Source organism: Propithecus coquereli, unplaced genomic scaffold, assembly GCF_000956105.1.
Source record: "Propithecus coquereli isolate 6110/MARCELLA unplaced genomic scaffold, Pcoq_1.0 Scaffold354, whole genome shotgun sequence".
NCBI classification, from domain to species: domain Eukaryota; kingdom Metazoa; phylum Chordata; class Mammalia; order Primates; family Indriidae; genus Propithecus; species Propithecus coquereli.
The window spans coordinates 1,074,585-1,086,768 of NW_012149219.1; the positions used below are offsets into that span (position 1 = coordinate 1,074,585).

General features: G+C 37.7%; 1 protein-coding gene across 1 annotated transcript in view; it reads left to right on the forward strand.

Moving 5' to 3' along the window:
- GMDS (GDP-mannose 4,6-dehydratase) overlaps positions 1 to 12,184 on the forward strand; it is a 529,674-nt gene that overhangs the window by 109,248 nt on the left and 408,242 nt on the right. Inside the window, exon 2 of the mRNA XM_012651370.1 lies at positions 11,205 to 11,249. Within this exon, the coding sequence (XP_012506824.1) occupies positions 11,205 to 11,249 (45 nt within the window). The remainder of the gene's footprint in view (positions 1 to 11,204; positions 11,250 to 12,184) is intronic.

The window sequence follows — 12,184 nt, forward strand, 5'->3', positions numbered from 1 at the left end:
AAACAAAAGGCTGGTATTTCTCTTCTTGCTTCATCCCACTGTATTCTGAAGCTGGACAAAGTATGATAGATATAATAGTTGATTCTGCAAAATGTTATAGATACAATAGTTAAAATTGTTCAGTCTGTATGTGTAAGTCCATGCATCTTTGCTGTTAATAGTTTATAGAGTTGCTGACAGACATGAAAGATAATAAAGGCAGTGACCTTGCACTCTTCACTAGCACTCATTGGTGGAGTCGTGGATGAGTTTTATTAAGTTTTCTGTAATATTTACTCCAAGATAAGATCTTATTTTATTTCTTGAAACAAAAGGAACACTTTCCAAATATTCACTACTTAAAAAGGGAATGTGGCAATGTGGTTTATGGATGACACTGTGGTTTAAGCAGATCACACTGCTTTTGAATGAGATAAATTTGAAACTTTGAGGAAAGGAAAAGCTAATTTGTGACCTAGCAAGGTAGGTATGAGAATTTATGTTGAAACTGAAAGTTTTCATACTACAAGTCAATAATAATGATTTGGTACATTTTTCTAACATGAATCAACATACAGAAGATTTTAATTATAAATACCATTACATAAATTGGCTACAAAGACTAGAAAGAATTTGAAGAGCACTTGGTGGATATCGATAGAGCTGCTTTCTAATTTATGCAAATACTCCTTTGAATTCGATGTTAATACTGGCTTGACACAAGAATTAATTAGTTCGCCTAACTTGAGCAGATGCAGATTTGAAACTGATGTGCCTTCACTTCAAAGCCAAATCAGTCCTTCTAAACAAAAGTGAACCAGTTTTGTCAATGTATATGTGAAGATTAAAGGAAAATGATTTTTTTACTCAGTTTAGTTATTGAAAACTTTTAAGTATATTTGATACACATTTATGAATCTACTTTTTCAGTTGTCACTTTTATGAAATCTACAGATCAAGTGTTTCTGATGAAAATTTGCTTTTGAATTGAGATATGCTGTAGGTGTAAAGTACAGTCATGTGTACACAACAACGTTTAAGTTAACAGCAGACCACATCTGTGATGGTGGTCCCACACGATTGTAACATCATACTTTACTATACTTTTTCTGTGTTATGTTCAGATACACAAATACTTACCATTGTGTTACAGTTGCCTACAGTGTTCAGCACAGTCACGTACTGTGCAGGTTTGTAGCCCAGGAGCAATAGGCTGTCCCGCATAGCCCAGGTGTGCAGCAGGCTGCGCCATTCAGGTGTGTGGAAGAATAGTCTGTGATGTTCACGGAACAACGAAATCGTCTAATGACACATTTCTCAGAATGTATCCCATTGTTATGTGACACATGACTATTGGAGTTTAAAGATTTTAATACAAAAAAGAATATAAATATCTCAGTAGTTTTTCATTAACATGTTGCTATAACATTCTGGATATTGTGGGTTAAATAAATACCTTATTAAAATTATCTTTTACCTGTTTCATTTTACTTTTTAAAATTTGAGTACTAGACTATTTGAAATTACATGTGGCTCACATTATATTTTTGTTGGCTAGCACTGGCCTAAAATATGGTGAGTATATAGTGAACAAATGTGAGCATTAATGTTATTGCTAATATGATGATGACGATGTAGTTGTTTCTCTGTCCTCTAACTAGATTGTAAACTCCTCAAGGCTAGGAAATGCATCTTATCTTGATTTTTATTTACCATATCACATCGCATAGTGCTTTAGATATTAATAGATGATTATTAGTTGATTGATTGCCCCAGGGTCTGCTTTTAACATTCGAAGTACAGATCTAGCTTTCTTTAAAACCTCAGGATAAAGGTACAGAAAGCCCCTTCAGTTAGGTCACACAGGCACACATGCGTACACTCACAAATAGATACATACACAATAATATTTTGTTTAATATGCTTGAAGAAGGGATTAATTTAAGCAACAGTTTTTAATAGTAGATGATTGCAAAGATAATTGAAGATACTTAAATTATTTTACAGTAACTTTATATGAGTTTTTATATAAATTTGTTAATTGAAAAGCTTTAAAAACTGCTATAGCATCTTATTTTGGTTGAAATGTTTTTATTTTGATTGAGGGAGAAGTATCGTTGAAAAAACACTGTAGTTAGGATTAGACAAATTGGTTTCATATTCTGCCAAGTTCTCTAACTAGCTCTATGACCTTGAACAAGGGATTTAAGCTTTCTTAACTTCAATTTTCTAATCCGGAAAAATAGGGATAATATCAGCTACCTCACCAGGATGTTGTGAGGTATAAATGGGAAAAATATCTTATAGTACTTAGCAACTATAAGGAATTACAGAACTGTAAGATATTAATTTGATAGAAACAATAATAAAGACTTTGAAGAACATATATGCTATAATGTAAAGCTGAGTTAACTATGTTTATAAAAAGGTGCTTTATGACCCAAATCTGTAAAATGTAGTAAAATAGCCCCAAATATTTGATAAATATAGGAGCAGGGAAACAGAAGTAGTGGTTAGAAATTTAAGTATTTAAGATTAGACCACAGGTGCCTGCAGTCAGGTTAGGCCGAGTTAGAGGCACCTGCTTTTCACCTTCTGCACTGAAGTTAAGGCTCACCGCTGCCTCGGCCTGAGGCCCTGTCCAGGTTGGTAATTTAGAGTTTGGTGCTACTGAGACCAAGATGGGGGATGGTGTCCAATCCCTATTAGGGCAGGAGGTTATTTTTCCACTTAGAGAACTCCACCCCCCTTACAAAGCTGTGGTCTTTTTCAGTAGAATCTTGAAAATGTTTTCTTCAGTCCCGCTGAGCTGATATTTTAAAAAGCGTGTGGTTGGATAAGCAAAAGAAAGGGAAACAACAAAATAAAAAACAACTGAACATTAGCCCCGTGTAGGTTTGAACTGTAGTCTCAGTATCTCACCAACATTTTATGCCCCTTTGTTTCTGTGTTGGAGCTGTCTAGAAACATGCCCGGCTTGTTCAGCCTGCAAAGCAGTGACACTAGAAGACAGCTGCAAGTATGATGGAGACACAGACCTTTAAATATTCCCTCTCCCTTGCCCCCTCCTCCACCCACCACTGCCCCACATGGTTTTGTATACCTTCTCTGGGTGGCAGAACCCTGCCATACAGTATAGCGCAACATAACAAACACAGAGGTTTACTAGCCCACAAAGTTGAGTTTTACCAGCTGAGTATAACTCCACATGCCACAGTCCAGTGAAATCAGCATTCTTTGTACTCACTAGGAGCTCTGCTTGCCTTCGCCGACTTGCAGTTCTTACAATACTTGATCTGTCCTGGGGCTGAGTATTAGTTACCTTTATTAGTTTAATGGTCTGCAGCTTTCTGGGTAAATGCCTACAAATCTCTACGTTTACGCTCCTGTACATATGCTTGAATTTTGTCTGTTTTTCAGTGATTTTAAGTTACCCAGTCGTAGTTCTTAATTTGCATCTTTCTTCAGTGATTTACGATGTTTTCTGCGTGGTTGGGACTCTTGCAGAGCAGTGCTGAAATGCATCAGGGAGCTGATAGGTGGCATTTCTATCATGACATGTACATATTTTAAGAATAATCTTAACTGGATCATACTAATTAATTATATCCTTGAAAGAAATTGGGTTAACAAGAGTAAGAATATTTGTCAATAGTTAAACTCTGCGTGAAATCAACAGTGACATTTTGGTTAGCGACCTGTTGAATGGACACTAAAATGGGGAAAGGTATAGTCACCGATATTTGTTTATCCTTTTGTGTTATTCGTATGACCTTTTAGAGCCGTAAACAAAAGGACGTTTGTTTTACCTTCCTGCCTGAGCCAGGACACAAATTATAAAAAGAAATGTACAAGGAACCATTAATAAATCAGGCGAATACTAAAATTTCATAATTCTTCTCTTCTACAGTTTTTTCCTTCCAAATTTAACATTTTTCATTAAGCTTGGCCTTGAACACTAGACAAAGTGCAGCTCTGTTTTAGAGTACCTGCAAAAAAGTCATTTCCTCTATAAATCACTTCAGCGATTAGAGCTATGTGAGCATGGACTTTGCAAAAAAACAGCCTTTAATTGTATGCACTGTCACTGAGAGATAGCGAGAAAGGGGAAGGGAGAGGGAGAAAAACGCTGTTTTCCAAATTTGTACAATTTTAATTTTTGTGTATGTATAGTTATCTACTGCAAAGAGGTTATTATTTAAGCATGAAGTTTATTGGTAATACGGTACCTACAGACCTATACAAATCTTTATCAATGTATTTGGAGCCCTGAGTTGTAAAAACTTTCAGCTAGTGTATTGTTCTAAAGTTGAAAGGAGTTATTCACACTAGCACTGAACTGGCCAGTTAGGCAGATCTTTAAAAGGATTTTGACAGGGATATGCTTCTTGTATTTCCTCTGTTTTTTTCCCAGCCTTGATTTCATGCTCAAGTGTGGTGATTTATTTCTCCAGGGCACTGTGCCATCCAGTATAGAAGAGGTCATTGTGGTAGTATTTTATAGCTTTTCTTTGATCCACAGGCCTTACCACCTTCTGTCCATGACTCATGCATCGACTGTTGTTCCCTGATAGCAGGACACTTTGATTAGCTGTATAGGTTACCTGGTTATTATTCTCATCCTGTCCACGTGTGGGTGTGTTGATGTATGTGAAATCTGGAGGTCCTAGCCAATGCTGAAGCATAATCCTATCTAGGCCAGGAAATGCCTGGCTTCCCAGATACTTCTCAGAGCAATAGGGCAGGGACTAAATCTCTGATTTCCTTCCTGTCCACTGTTCTGTAACACCTATGGCCCAAATGGGTGTTGGATATCCACTAATCTGTCTCATTTTCCATTGTTTATAATTCTGTGGAAACCAAATTTTATATTAAAATATCTCTAGGCCCATCATTATGGAGTCATTGATCCTTTTAGTGAAGCAAATTGCCATACAAATAATTCATTACAAATATACGAAGTTTAAATTCTTGCTCTACCTACTATTAGACCTTGAGCAGGTTACGTAGTCTCAATTCTGCCCAGTTTCCTCATTTGTAAAATAGAGTCAACAACAGTGCCAACTACGTGGGGTTATCCTGAAGATTTAAAAAGTTAGTGAATGTAGAACACTTAGCGCATGCCTGGCATACCGTAAGTGCACACTATTGTTCTTGCTATTAGCATCATCATTTGTAGCAACAGAAGGTCACATTAGGATTTTTTTTCTCTGAGGTATAAAAACTTCAGCATGAGTGGGAAGAATGGGAGAGAGGAAGAGAGAAAAAATAGTTTAAAGAAACGTACAATAAAAAAGAAAGAAAGAAAACCAGTGGGATACAGTATTCCTTGGGCATACTTTTATTGGACTTACCCTTGACGTATCCACATGACGCACCACTCAGCACACACACAGGCTGTTAACAAGTGCCCTTGGATTTATAGAGGCTTCTCAACTAACGATGGCGCTATGTCTTGATAAACCCTTCGTTAAGCTGAAGATATCGAAAGTCAAAAGTACGTTTCGATTTACAATATGTTCAATTTATGATGGCTTCATCAGGACATAACTGCATTGTCAGTCTAGGAACATACTGGATATGTACTGCTTTTGCACCATCATAAAGTTGAAAAATCATAAGTGGAAAGATTGTAAATCAGGGATCATTGTACTTTTGAGGCTTTTCGAACATTTCTAGGACTATATGTGTTGGAGTATCTATGTGTGTTGTCTTTCTCCTAATCATTTAATTAAAAATTATCCTTCTATACCTTATCAACAACTGCTTCCTTTCTAACTGCTTGTTTTAAACCCTTTAGTCCCATTTTCCTTATAGCGTTTGCCTAAATTATTGAAATTTATTTTAATATGTTGAAGTAAATGTCATTACAAATGCTAGGTTGTGCAAATATGCCTGGAGTTCACATTTTGGTATTTGCATTCTTCCTTGTTAAACTGAGCATTTAAAATAATCATTTGCAACATGAAAGGAACTAAAAATCTACTGACCCGCTTTGAAATATCGGTTTTTGAGTGGCTTTTACTGGAGATGAAAATTAGTCAATTTTATACATGTGACGAAAACAATTGGCAAAACACAGCCTACTAAAAAAGTAGGTAAAGTATATATAATTCCCTGAAGAAATAATATATAAGGTTGCAATCACCAAACACTCTTCTGTTTTAGTACTAGTCAAAAAATGAAAAAAGATTCTTCAATGTTCCGTGAAGGCTAAGAAGAAAAAAAAAAAAGAGAGAGAAAATGAAAAAAAGAAAGTTAATTTTTTTAACCTCTCAAATTGAGAAAAAGACTTTTTAAAATTAATCTTTAAGGTCATTTCTTCCCTCTTTGAATTTTTTTTTTTTTAACGTGTAAATCTTTTTGTTTTTAAACTGACCATGGACATAAAACTTAACATTGTAACCTCATGAAACTGAGTATGTTTGGGGGAGAGAATTCTGTATCATGGTAGACTAATACGTAGGATGATTGAAAGTATCTGGCATCTTGCTAAAGCACTGATACCTGAATCGGCCTCACACTCTTCCCTCTTTCCTGGAAGGTGTTGTGTCTGGCTGCGGGGCCACTCTCGCTTCTTAATGAGTGTGAGGTATATGTGCAGCGTCTGAGCACCTGCGTGGAAGCTCTTTTCCTTGAAAAGAAGGAAGGAGTGGTTAGGTAAAGATTATCTTAGCTGCTGGGCACAATCAATTCTTCATTATTCACAGGTTGTTGATCATATTTCTGGATTGCTGTGCTCCTCTCTACCAGGAGGTAAATCAAAGGACGTGAGAGTCAGATCTTTGGTGATAGCAGCTTTCATGGGGAAGTACTTTTAAACTTTAAAGACTATAGGAGATGGGACTTATTTGTATGTTTTAAATATTGTTGGTGTCCTCATTTCCTCTCTACCAGTTAATTATTGTTCTATTGATAATTACTGGCTCTGCTCTTGTTCTTCACTCTGGTAAGGCATTAGTGTGTTTTCCTTGGTTCTCAACCATAGTCATTAGTCCAATCTCTGCATTTTAGATGTTTGCTCAGTATAGTGCAAAATTATGAGGTCTGGAGTCCAGAGAACTGGTTTTTGTTTTTATTTTTTGGTGCAGGTTCTGCTACTTCCTAACTGTGACTGTACACTAAACATTTACTTGTTTTGAATCTCAGTTTCCTGATCTGTAAAATGAGAGAGTTGGATTAATTTATCCCCATGGTCTTTTGAATTCTGTGAGTCTGACAGATTTTATTCAATGATTTCTGTAAAAAACATGAGCTGGATATAAATACTTTTCGAATGTATTCTGCCTCTAGATTCTTCACAGTGGTTAAGTCATGGAAGTTTTCATTCTGATTCAAAACAGCATTCTCTATTAATCATTGAAGTGTTTGTATTTCTCTTATTGGAGGTCCAGATTACCTTGATATTGTACTGTGGTTAGCTGGAAAGATACTTTTTTTTAAAAAAAGTAATTAGAATATAGAGTTAAAGAGCATAAAAGGCAATGCAGATGAACGCTTTCTCTTCTTATAGAAGGGGAATTCTACTTCCTGTTGCTTGAGATGATCTAAACAAAGACATTCATTTTATTAGTGACATGGTTTCTTTAGCCTAATACTACTTACCTTATCCTGTTCAAAGAAGCTGCCAAAGGGTGCTTAAGTAGAAACACACAATATGATTTAGCATGCAGTTCAGAGGGGCCGGCTTCTCAAATTGCATATAAGAAAATTCCCTTTTCATTTGCCTGTCTGGGCTATACATGGATCCGTGTTGGAAGAGAGAAAAGTATTAGTCTCTCTCTGCGACAGGAGGATGGCGTGCCCTGGCACGTATATGTTTGGACAGTGTTTGTGGATGTGAGGGTCGGCTGATGAAAGAAGGGAGAAACTTTCCGCGTTTCCTTCAGCTTTTTGTAGTTGTGGAATTTTAGTTAGTTTTCATACTATAGTCAAAATATGATTCTATTAATTTCTGGAATTACTCTTAGTTTTTATGTGACTATCTGGAACATTTCTGAGTACTCCGTGGAAAATGAGGGCCCACCCCCTCTGAAGAATAGGATGGGCACTAGGAACACTGAAACCTGGCACTTTTGAACCCTGGGCAGGTGCCCCGCCCATTCAGCCTCAAAGACAACATACAACTACCACCAATCCAAATTCACCTCCAGACAACACTGAACCACTTCACGGGCAGTGCTGCAAGTGCCCAAAACCGAGACCTGGGCAATGTCAGGCACTATATCCTTTCTCCCTCCTCTGAGTATTCTAAAATTACATGACTTTTCTGCATTTGGGTCACTTGGTTAAAACTGGAAGCACTGTTTAATCCATAAAACACCCTGTAATGGAAAATGACTGAATCAATTTGGTTTGAAAATGAATCTTTTATGGTCTTAGATTATTTTGTTGGGTTTTGATTTGTTTTGGTAGGTCCCAGGTAGAGGAGGGTGAGGAAGGAGATTATTTCCTGTTTCAACATTATGGAAGCCTTGAATTCCAGTCCTGGCTTTGTCTGTAACTAGTGTGATACTAGGCAATTCAACCAACCTTCCATGTCTTAGTTACCTGTGATGCCAAATGGCTGCTTAACTTCTAGCTGAGTTCTTACAAGAGTAGGACAGAAAATATTTCTTTGTTTTGAAGATGTTAAAGCCATGGTGATTGCTTAAAACTATATGGCATTTAATATGAAATGGATATCCTTAATAACCAAGTATAAAATTAAATTTTAAAAGGTCACATTGGGACATTATCTTTCTAATTAAAAAGTTTTCTGTAACAAGGATTGAACCCAGGCAGGAATTTATACCAGATTAATTGTGTTCATGGTGAACAAGTTGGAGGTTTAGTTTATTCGTTTCTTGTTTTCAAAGGAGTCAAGTGTCAGAACTTAACGTTAGTTGCAGGTTCTTAGTAGCTGTGACAGTTCAGTCATTAGTCTGATTGGACCATTCTTTATCAGCTCTGTGCTTCAAGAGGAGGCAGAAACAACCATCCCAGTGGCTTGGCGGACTTCTGTGTGCTCAGATACCGTGTCTCCCCTGGAGTCCCCCAGGGGCCTGGGAAGAGGATGAGGGGGAGGCCAGCTGGGCCCCCAGTGCCGGAGACCAGGAGCCCTTGCTCGCTGGGCTCGTTTCCCACTCATTGTGCAGCCCAGGCCCTATCACTTGAGAGGCCTGGCAAGGAAGCAAGGAGGAAGCGGGTGCCACTGCTGGTTCAGAATGTTCCAGTGCGGTTGGAAAGTTTGAGAAGTGGCCTGGGTGAGAAGAACAAGACCTTATTGACAGGGTTCAGTCCTGGTCAGGTCTGTTTCACATCAGCTTTCTAAATAATCACGGCTCTCCCCACCCCAGGGATCTCTAGCACGTTTACCTCCGCCTTTTTTTTTTTTTTTAAACATTTCATGCAACTGTGGTAGAACACAAAAGGTTTTCACTTTTTATTCCAAGAGAATTATAAAACATAAATAGTATAATGTTGCCTGCTTCAAAACAACATCAAAACTTTATGCTTTCAAACCTCCTGTCAAATTATCATTCATATTGCAAATATTTTTCTGTTAAGCTATTTTCTCATTGATTGATTTATAGGGCTGCTGATTATTCCAGCATTGCCAGTGGTCATGTAGACCAACCTGGCTTGTCCTTGTCTGAATTGGTCAGTCTCATTATCTGACTTAGTTTGCATATTAGATATGTAAAAACTGTGAGAATTGTAAGAATAGGGTAAAAAGGAATAATGCCAAACAATTTGTCTTCTCCACATGAGTCTATGAACCAGAATATTTATGTCAAAAAGTCAGAAGAAAATCTGCTGGAGGTTTTAATGAACCACAGAATGTGTCGCTTGTATGCCTTGCCTTGTCATTCTGCCTGAATTTATGCATGACTGCTGCATTAATGTAGTAAACACTCGCTTGGCAGCCCTGTCATTTTCAGGACCCATAGGGTGTCTCCAATTCCAGCTTTCAGTTAAGTAAAGATAATAATAAGGCTTGCTTCATTTTTTTTTTTTTTTTCCTGGAATATCTAGTAGGAACTTTTTAAGCTCAGAGGGATATTTTAAGCTTATTCAAACTGAAGAAACCAAAGAAAACCCAAACATCCACAACTACTTTTGAGGACACAGATTTCCATTTTTAAGTCCAGCTGAGATGAACGGGGACCTCTCACTTGGGCTAAAAGCTGAAGAGCAATTATAGGATTGATTGCAAAACGTCTACCCAGTTCATTTTCTGAGAGAGGCTGGCGACTGTTTATAGTACCTGTAGAATGGTGATTTCTCGGCTTTTACCTCTTAAAAGTTTAATTAGATGTCTCACACTTTCTTTCCCTAAAAGTGGAACATGAAATAGTTTAAATAAAGACCCTCACCAGAAAATTTTAAAAGAATTATTAAAATTCAGTTGAGAATATCTATATTTAGTTAGATATCTTCATGTTAAGTTATTAACTACATGATTTAAGATTAATAAAAATGAAGTATTTATTATTTTATGTAAATTACTGTCCTCTTTTGTAAAAATTCCGTATGTGTATGTGTGTACATGTGCAGTGATGATAATACAAATCTGATCGTTCCCCCCAGCCCTGACCTCAAAACCCTTTAAAGCCGTCAGTGACTTTCCAGAACCCTTGGTTTAGCAGCCACCGCCTGCCAGTGCCCAGAGGCCAACCCTCAGAGGCGCTTACCTTCCTCCACTGTCCCCTGGCCCTCCCCACTCCACATGGAGTGGCAACACCTCCTCTTCACGTTTGCCCTTTCTCTCCCCAATCCCTTCTAGCTCCCATCTTATCCCTTCCCCAGTGATTCCTTTTTTACACCCCGCCCCCAGAATTAGTAAGACTTCTGTTTTATAGCGCCAAGGCATTCTGTTTTTTCGCCCACATATTTTGCATAATTTGCAGCTAGTAAGTGGCAAAACCTAAAACCAAAGCCACCTGACTGTGGAGCTTCATGTTTTCTCTGTTGCCCTGTATTACTTCTCTGGATTTCAGTTTCTTCCTCTGTCTTCGGTGAGCTCAAATGATATGCTGTTTGTGAAAATGCTTCGTGTATAGTGGAACTCCATGTGGTGTTTATTGGCATTGTTGGTATTATTTTTATTTTGGTTGCCATGATCCTTAATTTAAGTTCATATAGCCTTTTAAATGCTTGTCTTAAAACTCTCAGTCTAGGCCACCTTTCTATACCAGTCACGATAGGACTGATGTTTTTCATTTTTTTTCCCCTCTTCCCAGGATGGTTCATACTTGGCCGAGTTCCTGCTGGAGAAAGGCTATGAGGTGGGTGACTCAGTGGACAAGCAAGCTCAGGATGGCGGAATCACTTGGACACACTGGCCGCACGCTTCCTTTGCGCTGCTGTCCTCCTGTGTGTGTTTTCCACTGAAACTCTGATAACAAATCAGAATCCAGGGAAGAATGTGCCTCCGGGCTTGTGATCCTGCCAGCTCATTGTGCTATTTATCTGCTGGTGAGCACTGGTGGCTCTCCGGCACCTCAGTGTTCAGCCTCTTCGCACGCTTCCCACATTCTCTGATAAAACAGCTGCCTGTGCAAGCTGAAGCCGTAATGTTGTTAGGGTTAATTTATGAAAAGTCCCACTCACAGTGAAGTCACTTAATTCAGGAACTGCACAGAGCAATAAAACCCAAGCTGATCTTTGGCAAGCTTATATGAAATATTTACACCTGGAGGTTTTTGCTTTCTAATAGGCAGCCGTATGTTTTATAGAAGCTGAAACTTAGGTTTGCTGCTGCTGCTGCTGCTGTTGTCATCTTCAGCATTTTCTCTCTTTCTTAAAAGAAACAAGAGTTTTATATATTAATTTTGATGTAGCTCAGATTGTACACCTTACTTTTCTAAGAACCATTTTTCAGATACATACATACATACAAATTCATACTATACAGAGAGCAAAAACCTTCATAGTGGCCCATATGCTCTGACCTACTTTGTGAATGTTTATATAGATAATTTTGGATTGTCTACTTATTCCAATTGGAGGTATGTTGTTTCAAAAATGTGTAGTTGGGGCAAATGGAAAGATTACAGCAAGGAATTTGGCATCAAAATGCTAACAGCATTTGAAGAAAAGGAAATTAATTTTCTTTTAGTTCATAATCTTTTCTTAGAGCCTTGACTTTTAGACTTTAAGAAGTAATAGTAGATGTGTTTAGCTCCTCCTGTGCTCTTATCTAATAGCTAGTTCTATATCT